Source organism: Poecile atricapillus, chromosome Z (genome assembly GCF_030490865.1).
Source record: "Poecile atricapillus isolate bPoeAtr1 chromosome Z, bPoeAtr1.hap1, whole genome shotgun sequence".
NCBI classification, from domain to species: Eukaryota; Metazoa; Chordata; class Aves; order Passeriformes; family Paridae; genus Poecile; species Poecile atricapillus.
In genome coordinates, this window is record NC_081289.1 from 19,755,700 (window position 1) to 19,772,031 (window position 16,332).

Below are 16,332 nucleotides of genomic sequence, written 5' to 3' on the forward strand. Positions count from 1 at the left end.
CTGGGAAAGTTAAGCCATCAGAAATGTAACCCCGCCAAAAAAAATATAAAGCAGCCAGTTCCATGTATTCATTCACCTTAGATGCACTGGAGCTTGGGCAAGGATGCAAATTTATTGATAGGGAAAGGAAGCCAAGATTCCCTTTCCAGAAGCAGGTAGCCACTAGGTAATATTGACTTTATTGAATCGTATCTCAGTAGGGCTGGAGAAAACAGTAGGGACGGAAAAGGAAAAAAAATAATAAAAACAAACATTATCTAAAAACGGATGGCTTGAAATATGTCCCAATTACAGAAAAGGCAGCAGGGTATTAACTGCACAATAACATTAAAACAGGCACTGCTTCCTGTTACACGAGAGCTTACAAGTAAATGTGAACTGGTGAAGTCTGTGATAAAGAGGAAGGTGGGGACGGAGAGGAGCCCTGCCGCCCCTCGGAACAGCCCCAGTGGTGCAGCTGGACCACGGCTGCTCCATGGCCACTGCCTGGCTCTCCCAGGCTTCCCAGGCACTCCAGCCTCCCTGCCAAGTCACCAGCAGCCATCAGCTACCAAACACCAGGGAACAAGCAGCTCCCTGGGAATGCTCACTGCACCAAACAGAAACATAAAGAACCCAAAGCTGGACACTTCACAAGAATTCAAGTGCTTCCTGCTTTTGACCTGGTTGAGGAAAAAAAAGTGAAGAATAGCCACAAAAAGCCTCATTTAAGTGCATTTAGAGCCTTCCTGTGAAATCATTCAGGAAGGACCTTCCTTGTCCAGTCTCTTTAAAGCCTACCACAATTATGCCAGCTTTTACATCGTCTCTTTTCCGTAAGGAACAAGAAACCAATCACCATTTCACATTAACCCACTGGTTCATAATCACCCTTATGTAAGGAAGCCAAATACTAGTTGCCTGGAATCCAAATGGGGAAAAAGAAGTCCCTTAGCCCTTAATTGCCAGAGATGATCACTCTTTGTGCTGTCCACAGAATTCACTTCAGGTCCACAGACCTGCACATAAATGCATTTGCCTCTTGAACATTATACGGATTGAAACAGCTTTACACTTCATGCTCTGAACAGGCTGAGAGATTAAAATTTAGAAATATTCTACTGTTTAGTTCTCTCTCTTCTCTTTTCTAGACATCCATTTAAAATCTACTGTTAAAAAAAAAAAAACAAACCAAAAAAACAGCAACTGTGATGAATTTTGAATGCCATTTCTTAAAATTTATGAAGCTGGAGAATTCACATATCTTGTTTCTATGCAAACTTGAAAGTCTATCACACAGTTCCAAAAAGCTTAATACTCCTATGAATATTTATCTTTGAGTGTGCAAATGGATAGGAAATACCATAAAAGAAAGAAAGAAAAAAAGTGATATAATTTAAAAGTACATTAAACCCAACTAGACTTCAAGAAGAGAAATAATTTTGAAGCGGCTGAAGTTTTGTCCAACACACCTCAAAGAGTGCAACCTTTCACTTTGCAAACGTCTCAAAACGTAAATGTTTGAGTGCCCCAGGACAGACCAAAAAAAAGGCTGCTCCCACCCAAACTGCAGCTACCCCAGAGTGAGACAAGATGAGAAGTTCCATCCTTTCCATCCCTCCACATGCCTGTAATTGCCACTGCTCACTTCTTACCAGCTCTACTGGGCTTGCTGGGTTTCTCTCCAGGTCAGGGTAACCCCGCACAGCTCCCGGGCGAGCGGACATGGGTTTTGCCACCAGAGTTTTGTACAGTGGGAGCGAGCTGAGCTGGCTCATGGACGGGCCCAAGAGCCCCAGGGAGGGACCTGGCAGCCTCCTGGCAGCCACTGCCCACTGGATCACTTGAGCTGCTCGCATAACTGCAGCCCGACAGAATGCTGCTAACTCCCATGTAATATTTAGAGTTCTCCTTAGAGCCTCAGCTCTTGGCATCAGAAAAAAGAGCATTGTAATATATTCACTAAAAAAAGTGGATGGTTTGCATGATGGGGAAAAAAGTTTTCCAAAACAGAGAGCAAATAAAGTCTACAAAATTACTCATAAAAATAACATTTGTTTAAGGTTAAGCATTTAACTTTTCTAATACAAGGTTTGGCAATACTCCAATGCCTCTCCACCTCACATGACATAAACCAGCTGTTACCTCCCCTTCTTTTTGTTTCCTTTTTTATAGTGATGGGTCATGAGTGCAGGGGTTTTTTCACAGGCAAGCAAGAGCAATCATAATGTGTTAAATATTTTGTGGCAAAGTAAAGGAAAGATTGTGTTTCCTAACTACCTGTCCTTCTCAAGGTCAAGCACTGCCTGTAAAACTGTAAGAAATACACAGGCACTAAAGCTACAAACTCTTAACACTAAAGAAATTCAATCCATTGTTTTATAATAATTATAAATCCAGGGCACAAGGGAAGAGATAGAGGAGAATTATTTTGAATTTTTAGTAGACTCAACAAATACATTGGGTTTACAAGCATTGGTGTAAACCAACAGACATTTTCTGTTCACACAGCACTATCATGTAAAAGACTAACGTAAGACTAAGTGCTGCAGGCACAAAGAAAAGCATAATGATGGCATTAATGGAAACACTGGAGTCCCTGCTGACTTTTGAGTCATGGTACCAATGACCTTTTGAAAAGGTATTGCTTGAAATCAGATTTTTCCCTGATAGTGAATACTGCTATTGAAGGAATATAAATCTATAAAGTTTGAGTCTTCTAAAACATCAGCGCTCCAGGAAAGGTACATTCTATGTATTTGTTGTGGGGCTTTAGTGCTTGGAAAACTGCTTTGCTCAGGTACCTGGAGACAACTCAACTGCCTATAGTGACAGGAATGAATGAACTGCTGCGTGAATTTGTACTTCCTTATAGGTACTGTCCCTCCTTTCTCCCCCTCACCCAGTGCTGGCAGTCAGCACTGGAAGGATTGCTTTGTGTTTCAGACTGGAGGCAGCCAGTGCTTCAGCAAGGCACTCCCTGCTTCTCTGACACCATCCAGGGGGATCTGGGGATATCTGTCCACTTGATTTAAAACACACACAGACTGGAACTACCTGCTGCCACCCTTTCCCTGTGCACTGTCTACATTCATAGGTCTCCTACACCTGGCAGTATAATTTATGTCATTTTAAAGCAGCTACAAATTTATTTGTGTATCACATAGTTAATGTAAAAAAAACAAAAAAACAACAAAACAAGCCACAAAACAAATATCATAGCTTCACCACTCTACTTTGTTCAGACTGCCACTGTCAACATGTAAGAATTCTGTAGGCCTTGGTCCTTGCAGACTGAAAGTAAGCCAAGGAGTAAGAGGAAACAGTATTTATAACACCACATTATCCTTCCTGAAGAATCTGTAAGATTCACATCACATTTACAGGAAAAGGATACGCATTACATTTCCTAGAAAACAGCTCTTAAGAGACAGCTCAGAGAAAGAAAGCTTCCTACAAACACATGTAAATTATTCTCAGGATACAACAAAATGGTATTTAAGGAGTGGGAGGAAAGCTGTGATTCCCATCCTTCTCGTTGATTATTAAAAGCTAGAGGGGAAAGGGCAGTTTCAAACTTGCTCATAAAATAGATAAGGAGCCAATAGAATTTTTTCAAACAAGTATTCTTTGTACCCCCTTAAAAAGGTAGATGCCCCCAACTACTGAAATCAGGAGAACCAGATAGAACTATTTGGATAGCTCTACTCCAAGCTTCTCCAGCAAATCTCAAACTCACTCAGCCGGTAACTTCCTTCCCTCTCTTTAGCCTCAGAGGGTTTTCCAGAGAGGGAGACTGGCATGCTAAACCAAACCTTCCACAAATCAGTTTCACCCATCTCTCTGTGGAAAACCTAATTCAAAATATTTGCTGTTTTATATTAAGTGTTAGGGTTGGGTATGCCTTTTGATTGAACTTACCCCAAGCTGAATTTTTCTCAGAACTGAAAAATGCACTCAGAAGTAAAGCAGTATTTTCAACAGTATTCTTTAAAACTCATTTACAAGCATACAATGGAAAAAAGCCAAACCTTTCACTGGATGGTGCAATAATTTTTTTTTTTTTTAAATGATGGAAGTCAATTCTATACATTATGTGTAGCATAAACATCAGTAAAATGGATTACTGCAACATTATATCTGAAAAGCTGGGTGTAAGTCACAGGTGTACGCCCACTTCCTAAAACAAGGATATAAGTCTTATGCAGGACATAAATCTTAGAGGCAATGCCTTCTCATAGATACGTCCTGTAGAAACCTTACCGCTATGAACAGAGCTCAGTGAATCTGGCAAATGAGCCAGGAACTGAAACCACTTATAAACATCACAAAAACCGATTTGCTTTGAGAAAGTCCCGAGCTGGTGAAAGCAGCAGCAAAAGAAGCCAAAAGCAGCGGGGTTATTGGTGTGGCAGATGTGTCAGGCAATCGGTTCAGGAGCTTTGGAGCTCATTTACTGCGAATAGGAGGAAAAAGCCTCCAGAGCATTCCAGCTGGATTGCATCACAAGGCAGCTGATGTCCACCGGTTTATTTGCCTCAGACTAGAAAGTTTAACTCTTGGAGTCTCTGGACACAAACACACCCCGAGCCTTGAAGAGATCCAAGTTTACCAGAAGCATCCCGCTCAGCCTTACCTGCTTCAGAAGACATTGCCTGCCAATGCAATCCAGCAGCACTCGCGAGGAACTGACTTTGCAATGGCAGTGACCCTGCGAGAGGCTCACATTTGCCCCATTCACAAGCCCCACCAGCGGCCAGCCGGGGCTCCTCGGGGGATGCTCGGAGTGTGCTGACAGCTCACACGCCGGGCCCCTCCTCAGCCCATGCTCCTCCTCCCGAGGGCAAACCCGGGCTGACAGGAGAAGCGCAGAGCAGCCTGCCCGGAGAAAAGAGTGAAGGCTGCTCACGGGGAAAGGAAAAACAAAGAAATCAGCTTATGTAACAAACAAACTGCTGGAGAGAGGAGGAGGAGGAGGAGGAGGAGGGACTACAGTAAGTTGTTTTGTCTAATACCTCAGCCACTGTGAAAGTTTTGTCACTGTTAATTGCGTTGCTGTTTGAAACGAAAGCGGTATCAAGGTTAAAGGACAAGTCACTACATTTTTCTGTTTGGTGCTTTGCTCGCCCTTTATATTGCATGGTGCTCATTTCAAATCATCTTCTGCATTTACTAATTGCTCTTTAAATTTATGCCTAGAATTAAGTACACAGGATACCAGAGCACTGACCAAGAGAATCGACATTAAAGAATTGTTATCAAAACATTAGTTTATTTGGCATAGATTAAAATTGGTCAGAATAATTTAAAATCAATTTTTAAATGACATCAACACCATATCTTGCTCCAGGGCAAAATACGAAGATATTAGAGTGAATTATGAACTGAGGAAATACACAGTTTCAAAAAGCAAAAGGAATAACTGGAAAGGGAAGTTACCCCGAGTAACTTTCTTTTATTGTTCAGAACTCCCACACCATGTGATCCCCAGCTGGCACACATTCATCTCAGAAGGAGAAAAAACCTGGGATTTAAATCCAGCCCTGTGAATTCTGATAATATGAATCAGAATATAGCAGCCAGCTGAGGTTATTTTCAACCTCTGGACCGGTCCAAACCACAGCTCCCTGCAGCCCCTTCCATCTCCAGCCACGCACAATCCCCACGCTCACAACACTGCAGAGCTGCTTGGAGGGGGGAGCACCAAGGGAACACACTTGCACAACAATCCATGAGAATCTGTTTGTCACTGAGGGGACAGCCTCTGGAACGGGCAGCTAATTGTTTCCTTTTATTACAGATGTTGTACCACAGGGGGATATTGCCAAAACCAGCAAAAAAACAACTTTTCTCCAGTTATTTCAACACTTTTGTGCCTTTTCCTTCTTGAGATGAGCAGATGCCCATTCCATATATATGGATTTGAAACCTAAATGGAACGCATTTTCAGCACCTTGGCTGAGATTTAGAAATTTTCTTTCTGTTTTGAGCGTTTATTTTTAAACTGCTGAGCTAGGAAGTTGCATTTCCTCATCCCTGATACTCCTAGCAAGTAATCCCAGGCTCCTTAAAGACACATACAAATTTTATTCACCCAGGTCATCAATGCACCATTAAAATAAAAAATACCATTAGCTGAGTTTCATAATCAGACCAAGAGAACTCCGATGCTAGAACTCCAATGACAGATTTGTATTTTGAAAGTTCAGCTCCTCCAGGAGTTCAGAGCTCACCCCTGTTGCTTGGGTTTACACATGAAGTGCCTTTATAACAGAACACCTTCTTGCTCCAGGAAAGCCTCTGCTGAGAAGGTAAAATTGCTGCTCAGTTTCCCACATTTGGAACAAACCACTTTCCCCAGGAGTCTGGTTTGTCCATCTGCCAGTGAGTGAGGGCTTTGCCAACCTTCCTTCGCCCAGGTCTACCCTTCCCAACCCAGGAAAACCACTGATAATGCCTGTCATGCAAGTACATGCCAGATTTTAAATTCAGATTAGATCAGCAATACAGCTTTCAGTATTGACACAAACAATACTGTAGGTTAGAAAACTATGGGACAAATGGCTACAGAAGAATTTAAGAAGCAATTGTTTGAGATAAGCAGCTACATAAACTGCTACTGACCAATGCAAGCAAAGAGAAGAGAAGGGGTCAAGGAAAAGTAGGGGCCAGACAAGAGAGTCACTGCTGCTCTGCTACCAGTCAGAAAGCAGAAATTTTACACACATGAAGGAAACTGGGGATCCTATTCCACTTCCAGAAGTAGCAACATTAAAACAAGTATAAAGAAGTCATCACTGTCCATTTTTGACATACATATTTAACTCCTCCCTTTTTTTAAAAAAAGTAATATATTAATTGTGCCTTATCTATTTGATTAGCTGGCAGATAAGGGGATTTAGAAGAGATTAAACTGCTAGAAGGGGAATATCTCATTAACCTATTACCCTGGTTTCACAAGTGTTCTACGCCCAACTTTGCTTTCTCTAAAAGCAGAAACACACAAATTGCACAATGCAAGTATCAGCTGAAAACTCAACAACAAGAGGTGCAGCTATGTCTTCCCTGTCACCAAAACATGTCTATGGACGTTAAACAAAAGTTAATTAAAAAATAAGGTTAGTTTTATTAATTTTCTCTAAAAGGCAGATGAAGAGGCACAGAGAACAACTAATTTTATTTAACTGTTAAATAAAACAAACATTCTCATTAATGTGTCATAAAAGTCATACTACTAAGATAAGAAGTTGCCATCATAACCAGAGTAACTACAGACTAAACACAGCATGCTTTTAGTCCTTGCACAGCAGACCAGTTCTATGAAACTACGTTGCCCCAAATAAAAATTGTTGGCTCATATATGATTTCCTCACTCCAATAATTAAAATTTTCACAAATGTCTCATAATAAATAGATGACACTTACTTTTTTCCCACTTCCAGGCACCTCTCAGACTGAGCCATACCATCTTTCTGTCAGTACTTTCCCCATTTTGCAGACGAGGGGACTCAAACTGTGTACATAACTCATTTGAATATTCTTAATGTGATGAAGCTGAGAAGGAAGTCACATGAGTACTGTTAGGAAACCTGGAAAGCTGAACCAAGTATTAAAGAGCTACGTGAGCAGTGTGCCACTGTGACACACAGCCCCCAAACCCAAATTGGCTCATGTGACAGTGAATCACAGCCCAGCAGTCAGTGTGGCTGTCTTCTCCTTCCTGCAGACTCAATTCAGGCACAAAGTTTTTGAAAAGGTTTGCTGCAGATCATGCACAGTTTGTGTAAGCCAGGGAGGAGAGGGATTTTTGTCCCAGCCAAAGGATCAGTAACCCACCTGCACCCTGACACAGAATTCAAAAGAACTTCTGAAGCATCTCCCAACTTTCTTTTTTCCATGTGAGAGATCTGTAGACATCTCAGTGAGTCTAAGCCTTTCACAGGGCTCCCACAAAGCAGCTCTGGCTGGCTCACACTGACCTCCCCTTTCTCTTCACCATTACACCCCAGTACTCCAAAATTACAGGATTTGGGGCATGGGCAGAAATAAAAGCATGCTTTGTCCTCATCCCCAGAGAGCTCCTGAGGTGCTGTTAAAAGCCCCTCTCATGAGCTGGGCAGTAGTCTGAAGAGCAGTTCGACTTGGCTCCCAGCTATTCTTAGGGAAATGGGATCGGCTACAGGACACCACACAGGACTGTCCCAAAGTGACCCTCACTTCTGTCACACCTGCCACATGCTCTCCTTTTCCTGACTCGTGGGACAGGTTAAAATCAGTAACAAGTGATTTTGTGAAGAAGACTGGATGGCTTAAACAAAATATATTTAAAAACACCCCCAAGGCACACAACTTATTTAAAACTACTTGTTAAAGTGTCTTGTTAAAGAGCATCCTTCAAGATTTGCCCCTGGGCATGTAAGGAAGGAAGAAACAGTCATATCACAACTCCAGATTTGTAGGCATATAATGAATAAAAGGATGGGGGGAAATTTGATATTAAGGAAGTGACCTACAGAAATTAGTGATCACCAGGAAAAGGAGGAGGGAAAATCCACACAGAAGTGGGCTGGGCAAGGAGGATGTTTAGGAATGGGTATTCAGGACTGCTGCAACAATGAAAAGCAACAATATCTTTAAAAAGATGGGCAGCTAACCCTGAACAAGGTGAAAAACACTAAGGGATCTGCAGCCCAACAGAAACACATTTGTTGAAAGGACGTTTTCCCATCCAAATTCTAAAAATGAGGAACATCTATCCCTCTCCTCCCTAGCTCTCCTGGTTCACATGCAAGAAGATTGTGACTTCATCACATTGCAAGAAAAGCAATCTCTAGGTAGATGTGATGAACAAGTACCATGCCATAATTAGAAAGTAAATAGCAGTATTTTTCCATCCTTTTTTCCTTTCCTTCTAGCTCAGTTGTATTGTGTCCCAAAGGGAAAATCTGTGGTTGTGCTCAAAGAACACAGAATAGAAGCTCTTAGAGGAAAAGAACTTTCTGTCCTATGTTTGCACAGCATTTGTCACTGTAGCATCTTGGTGTCTGCAAGTTAGACGAAGAGTAAGAGTAATACAAGCAACTACAAAACTCTCCAAACAAATAATGAAATGGTTGTAATTCAATGAAATCAGAGAACTATATCAAAGATCACTGAATGCCATCCATTCTATTAGAGTTTATAAAAGGACCATTTCTTCTATGGGAACTTTGTGTTTTACACTAACCATATAAAGCTGAGTTTCTGTAGCTTAAAGCACCTTCCATACCTGAATAAAAAATGAAATCCAGGAATCTGTGGTTCATTTGTCAATCTTCTTTAGTAAAGAAAGATCAGCAAGTGTTAAAGGATTTCTGGTTTAAGACATGCAAAGTGGTCAAAGGCTATGTCTCCATCAACTAGGTTTGATTTGCCAATTCTTCTGTTTAAAAAAATAGTTTAACTGATTTTATTTCTAAATTCTCCTTTCTATATATACGAATAATAAATGTATATCCTGCAGAATCATGTTATGATATAGGGAAGGGAACTCGTTTTCCAGTTAATGTAGCTTTTGGTCACACACAAACACACAAAGCACATGTGCACCCCACAAAAAAAGGCCATGACCCATCCAGGAAGAACACCACACAAACCTGTCCTTAGATTCTGCAGTACAGTGAAAGTACAGTGAATTCGTAACTTTAAAATTACCCCTTCCACATTCAAAAATCCAAACAGACTTACAAAATAAGCAGATCAGATTGCAGTGACTGTGATTTCACTTCCACATAAAAATCAAATCAGGGCAGTGCTAGATACTAAAAATAAATACAGATTATTCTGGGTTTGAGTTAATAAAACCTGCATGGAGGGTTCACAACAAACAGCAGAGTGGAATGCATTAATACACTTCTGAGGTAGATAAGACTACAAAAGATATGATCAAGTGAAAAAAGATGACTGAAAAACCAGCCAAATATTCTTTATTTGACAAGAAGCAGTAGTAAATGTTTGGGTAATCCACTGTTTGATGCAGAAAACATCAAACACACAAGCCCCATGGCTTGCAGCGTCAGTTTATGGATCATCCGTGTCATTTGTGCAACTGTATTTTGCTAGATGCTGAAAGCTATATTTACCATGAATTTGTTTAGTCTTTCCCTGAATCCCATTTACATTTCTTGAACAGAGTATGTGACAGTACAGGCATTTTTAACCTATTCCATCTTAGCTCTGACTCTAAGCTTTCTGAGGAGAAAGAACTCGAAAACACAAGACATTTCCCGTTCCACCTCCCTGTCACACTATAGAAAGTATCATATGAGCTTTCTCCAGAACTCATCAGTTCATAGAAGTCACATAAGCATAGAATGATTTGGATGGAGGCCATTCAGCCCAACCCTCCTGCATGGGCAAGGACATCTTTGACCAGATCAGTTTCAGGACAAAAAATATCACTATCTGTTCAAAAAATATCACTATACAGCTATATAGTAGATATATATAGTAATCTTCTTACTTTGTCCTGTTAGGGCCAATATAATCTAGTATTTACAGGACAGTCAACAAATTGAGCCCTTCTTTGCAGGGTTTTTCTGCCCTGCCATTAATACATAGAGCTGATTTTTTTTTCCAGTCTATCCAGCCTTGTGTACCTCAACAGTCCAGAGAAAAGTGATCAAGGAATCACAAGGAATTCAACACACCAATTTAAATCAAAAAAGGGAAGGTGAAAATACAGACAGCAGTGACAAATAAGAGAATGCAGAAGTGTATTTCAACTTTTGGAGCAGCAAGGGTCAAAGATCAGAGAAAGCCGTGACTGTTTTTATATAGTGAAGTTGTGCTGAGAGTTAAACATAGCCTTGGAGACCACACCCACACTAATGAAACTGAAATTTCCTTTAAATTATTGCCATCCACACGCCAGACCTCATCAGCCAGCCAATAATGACTTTTCATCATTTATTTCAACACAAAAGCAATCAATAAGCTCTCCCCCACAGTTCCTTCACTGCTATTTCTGAACTCTAAAAACCCAGAATCAGAGAAGATGCCAGCTACAAAACAGACACAGCCAGGTTTCATTGTTGTCTTTCTTATGGAAGGAAATTCTAAAACACCACCCGATTTTGTGATAAACAGGATTAAAGCAGTGCAAAGAAAATCTTAATCCATTAAAACATGATGAACAGACTAGAGTATCAAAGAACAGTAAGTAGATCACATGGGATTGAGAGGCTTTTCCCTCTCATCGTGACTGTGTCCTGGGCGTTGTCTTCCACTGAAAATGTTTAGTATCAGATTGAGGGAATATCACACTTCTGCTCACACAAGCTGAGGACACTCTATGGAAGACACACATACAAAAAAAAACACCTCAGCTACCAAATGAAGTTTTGCTCCTGTGTTAAACAGCAACTAAAAAGCATTCTACAGTTTTCAGAATTTTTCAACATTGGGAAAATTTTGGAATATTTGGAATATTTTCAGGCAAGCCAGGGAAACACCAGGAATAAGACCAGTAAAATCAGCGACAATTCTGAAAAATTTAATTCAATTGTTTAGAAAGACTATATTTTAAAATCAATCAAATCAGCTTTACAAACACATACACACACACACAAATGTTCAGTCTCTTGTGACCTAACCAGGACACAGCTTGCAGAACAAGGGGCAAAACTTGTGGGCAAAGCTCTTCATCTACAGTGCTCCAGACTAAGCCTTTAAAATGAGCATTTCCCCAGAGTAAAAGGATGCTAGCAGACAACAGAGGGATTCAACATTGCTGACTTCAATGAGGGTTAACTGTGCTAACACTGCTAACTGTGAGTATTTCACCGTATTAGATTTTAACTGTTGTGTTTCAGTTCTCAGGCAAAGCTCTAATTCCATCACTGAGCCTTTGAATTTATTTTGGCTTATAGCAGCTATCTTTAAGAGTGTTTGTAGCAGCTTCCACAGTTGAAACTGACTTACACACAGAAATCTTGACAAGCCAAGGGACTAAAACGCTTGCCAGTTACATGATAGTGGGTGGCCAAGTCATAACAGCAACATAAGGCTCCAAGGAATGGCGTGAACAAGAGCTACTGTAGAGAACAGACATCAGAATTAGTCTTGGAAACTGCCTTGACTCACAGAGCTGCCAGAGAACTATTTCAGCTGGAGAGAAAAGTGGCTTTAAAGAAAGGTCTTTAAAGAAAGGCAACAGGTAATCTTATATAACCTATGAAGCCTTTTGATACTTTAGAGAGCTGAACAATGCTCAGCCACACTGAACAAGTAAAATGAGCATAAATTATTTATTCTGTGTCTCAATCTCAATGTACTGCTACAAGCATGGTATGGGAAGCCATAAAACTATTTTGAATCACAAAAAAGCCACTTCATGCTTTCACTCATCTTCCTGAGCATTAGTGACCTCCTTAAGAAAGGGAGGAGAGTAAAAAAATAGAATAAATATTACCTTGTGTAGAAAATAGGACAGCAGTGTAGGAGAACACAAAGGATGCCGATAGGAGGAGGAGATACAATGGAGAAAAATTCCTGGTGAGAAGTTCAGGTCCTGCCCTGCAGGAATGACTCATTACAGAATCAAGCTGTTCTTTAAAGTATCATTACAATCTCTTGAGCTAATTTTCCCTCTACTACTCAAACAGTAGCTATGTTTGACATCTCTCCAGGGAATACACCACACCACCCATGGCACTACTTAATGCCTTCAAAACAAAAACCTTGGTTGTAGAAAAGTCTGTAATTTGGGTCTTCTGCAGCCTCAATCCCCAGCTCATGAGCCTCTGCTGAAAAGGTTTGCATAAATCTTCATTTCAATCTTAGCAAACAAATTTTAAACAGATAGTACTATAAACCACACCAACATTTAATTGGGCAAGTGAACACAGATTTTGGTTTGGCTTTTGGCAAGTGTTACTACAAGTAGAAGTGGAGCAGACAAGTTACAACACTGTTTAATATCAGGGTTAGCTACACCTACACCCTCTCCATGAAGGTAAAGGGCGTCTGTGGCAGTGGGAAAACCACAGCAGGAAAGTACAGTCTGAGGCAGGCACAAGCCAGAAAATGTCTACAGATGGGCAAGAAGAAGTACACAAAAACTGCCATGAAGGTTCCTTCAAAGATCAGCAGCTGGAAAAGCACTTCTACTTGAAAAAGCACTTCTGCTAGCCATCTGTCAGGACTAGAAGGCTATTCTTCCCTCAATTCAAAATCTGGCTGCTCTGGGTTACCATTCTTCTGAAGCACTGGAGACTGGCTCAAGCCCACAAAACATCCTCCTGAGAGCAGAATTCATGTCTCAAAGTGCCTACTTGAGTTTTCTACTGACAGGGATCTCATGACACTGGCAACGAGTTCAGTCTTTCTTGTTCAGTTTTTGAAGCATAGGGTATCACTGGCTTTTCATCATTTAGCAGAGTTTAAAGCTCTCTTTAAAGTTTGCTGCCCATAGCCGTAACAGTCTGTGATTTGCAGTATGCCAGAAGAAAAGCCTGCTGATCATCTAAATGACAGGTGATTTATAAGGCTACCTGTGACTGAGGCTGGCAGTGGGGAAATCCCACACAAAAACCTCTCAGTGACCAAATGGCTCCTTCCAGTCCTAAGCTCCACATTCCCAAATGCACTCAAGGACTTACTTTGCTGAGATATTCATCAAAAAGTAAACAATTCCTTATAAGTCCAAGCAGTATTTTTATACTTAAAATGAACAGCTAATTACACAGTAAGAGCAACTGGATGAACTGGGTAAAAATAAATAAAAAATAAAAATAATAATTCCACTTCAAGATATTCTGTTGCTGGCATGCAGTCATTTCTTCCCATTCTGTTCTTCTTCCAACTTTGAATAACAATTACTTGGGGGAAATATTTTCTGAAACTATTTGCAGAACACCTCTGAGTCTTCAGGTTCTTCAGTTAGACACTTTAATGAGGTGGAACCACATGGAAGGACAGAAGTATTTCTGTACTAAATGCAAGCCCCTCTGGAAAAGACTAAAAAAACCTACCACAATTCACAAAAATAATTAATCTGCCAGTCTCTCCCATTTAGTTACTCACTATCTCACTGCACAGATTTAGGATGGTGATCAGCTTTAGAACAAATTCGACCAGTTTGATGTTTTCTAAAATCTGGTACAGCGCTTCCCAGCACCGTGGGAAAAACAAGTGTTAATGCCTGAATTTTGACCCCACCCACAGAAAGCATAAAAGGCACCAGCAATTTTACGTGACTAAGGCCCAGCAAACAGACCAACAGCAGCAGTGCCTGTGTCAGCAGGTTTATCCTCCCACATCCAGCGGCTGGAGAAGTCCATTATTCCATGGGACTTGCAAAGAGAACAGTTTGTAAACAGGCAGCAGGACTTTCCAAAACAGCTGGCCCTTCAGAGGGAGCTGCAGGCTTTAACCTTGAAACAGCCATGCTGCTGTAAGGAGACAGTGAGGAGCCTGGGCTTTTTTGGGTTTTTTTTTTTGTTTGTTTTAATGTTCACTATACACGAGTAAACAGCAAAAGCAAAGTGTATTGAAAATGAAGCATGCTCAAAACCTCCACCAAGCAGCAGCCCGAACACAATGCATAAATAAACCCAAGTCATGTCAAACAGCATTCCACAGTCATGTGTCAAGTGAAAAGCAGAAAGACTTGTCTGTTTGAAGAAAACAATTGTAATCGTTTATGCACAAGCCACTTTCCTATATATTGACTCAGAATTTTACCATTTAATGACGAGTTTCCTCAAAGCTTAGTGAGAACAGACACTATAAACAAGATTATTATGAGCTCATTATATACTAGGTTGCATTTCTAGACACTATTTAGTTGAGAGTTCATTTAAAATGCCCTTTTATTGTGAGATGATGTACCTAAGTTTAGTTTACCCTCTTATAAATAACCCAAATTGAATCACTACTCGGTATGACCCATCATCTCTGCTGGCCCCCAAAAGCTTGTATTTTAGACTAAATCTCCTTCAAGGGATCATGTAGCAGATTACATTGACAATCATTTATTTGCGTTAAGCATAAACATCAGAGCCACTTGTAATAATTTACCAAAGATTAAAAATAAAAAGCCTTAGAAAAAAAAAATCATTAGTTTCCACCAGACATTAAACAGTTCCTCTCTTATATAGAAATGGGATGTCTACTATGAAAGGCCAGATGCTCAAATGGATTAAACAGTGTCTAGCCTTTAAATCCTGCACCCACAAATCAACTCTGACCTAGTGACCTAAAGTAAAATTTAATAATAAATAAAGTATCTAACAGACACATATAGACCAATCAAGACAGAAATTTAAAATAAATAAAAAAAAAGTTTCCCCTATGACTGGACATTTACATGCTGCTCATCAGAGAATATAAGATCTGGAGAGTGCAGAATGTGCAGTCCCCTATTTATCCTTGACAAAGGTTGAGCAGAGGCAGTGGGAAAACAGGCTCCTCAGCAAGGCCCCAGTTAGCAATCAGGAGAGATCACCTCCAGAAAGGGTACACAAGCCATTACCTTCCTGCCCTTAGGACTGCTGCTGTCTGTGAAGACTTGCCAGCGAGACAGTAACTCACACGCAGTGACAGTGAATGCTGTGGGCAGCAGCCGCCTTCCTCGAAACAGAGCGGGGAAGAGAAACACATCCCACAGCAGCATAACCTTGGGAGAGCTGCCCTTCACTCCAGCCAGGTCCACAATAAAACCTGGAGGGTGAAAGTCTAATCTCTTTCCAAGCACAAAAGCCAATCTGCCCCTTTCCTTCTGACAATGCAATTACAGACTTGGGACTTGCACGTGTGAACAAGTCCACTGCAGCCCATTAACAGCAAGTTTTGCATAAATCACCAACTTCAAAGACAATGCAATATTTAAATTCTGGGGAAGGAAGGGAATTTTTTGAAAGGGTTGGTTTGGTTTTGTTTTTCATTTTAATTACAAATGGATACAGCTTTCATTAGGGTTGCTCACCCAGTTCCACCAATATGAGAGTGTTACATGGTGTCTGAAAGGACTCCAGGCACATATACCAGCCTCCCACAAGCACAAGGAAAGCTCATTCACCACAAACAGTTAAAAGTACTCAAAGAAATAAAAACCCTCTCAACCTCCCACACACTTTTGTTAGGCACCAAGACTCGAAAAGCATCTTGCAGGTTAAAAATTTATCTTAGTCAAATATGTTGTAATCATGACTTATTAACTCTATCAGCAACTTTCCGTCCAGACTCCAATGCACTGACATTTTCGGTGCATAAAAGCAGAGGACAGAGCGGTTGAATTAGCACTGACACAGTTTTAATTAAAAGCCTCCAGTAGTGTTGTCCCCTGCACCAAATAAAAATGGCAGTTCTGGC

General features: G+C 40.7%; 2 protein-coding genes across 5 annotated transcripts in view; both read right to left on the reverse strand.

Annotated features, from left to right (window-relative positions):
- The window catches only part of LOC131593013 (FYVE, RhoGEF and PH domain-containing protein 4-like), a 100,038-nt gene that overhangs the window by 44,426 nt on the left and 39,280 nt on the right, over nucleotides 1-16,332 (reverse strand). The window contains exon 1 of one of the 4 annotated variants that reach the window (XM_058865147.1): nucleotides 4,616-4,694. The exons of the other annotated variants lie outside the window; for them this stretch is intronic. Within the exon in view, the coding sequence (XP_058721130.1) occupies nucleotides 4,616-4,631 (16 nt within the window). The 5' untranslated portion in view covers nucleotides 4,632-4,694. Of the gene's footprint in view, nucleotides 1-4,615; nucleotides 4,695-16,332 lie in introns of those variants that run through there. 4 annotated transcript variants of the gene reach the window in all.
- The window catches only part of LOC131593011 (protein bicaudal D homolog 1), a 239,270-nt gene that overhangs the window by 9,538 nt on the left and 213,400 nt on the right, over nucleotides 1-16,332 (reverse strand). The window lies entirely within an intron of this gene.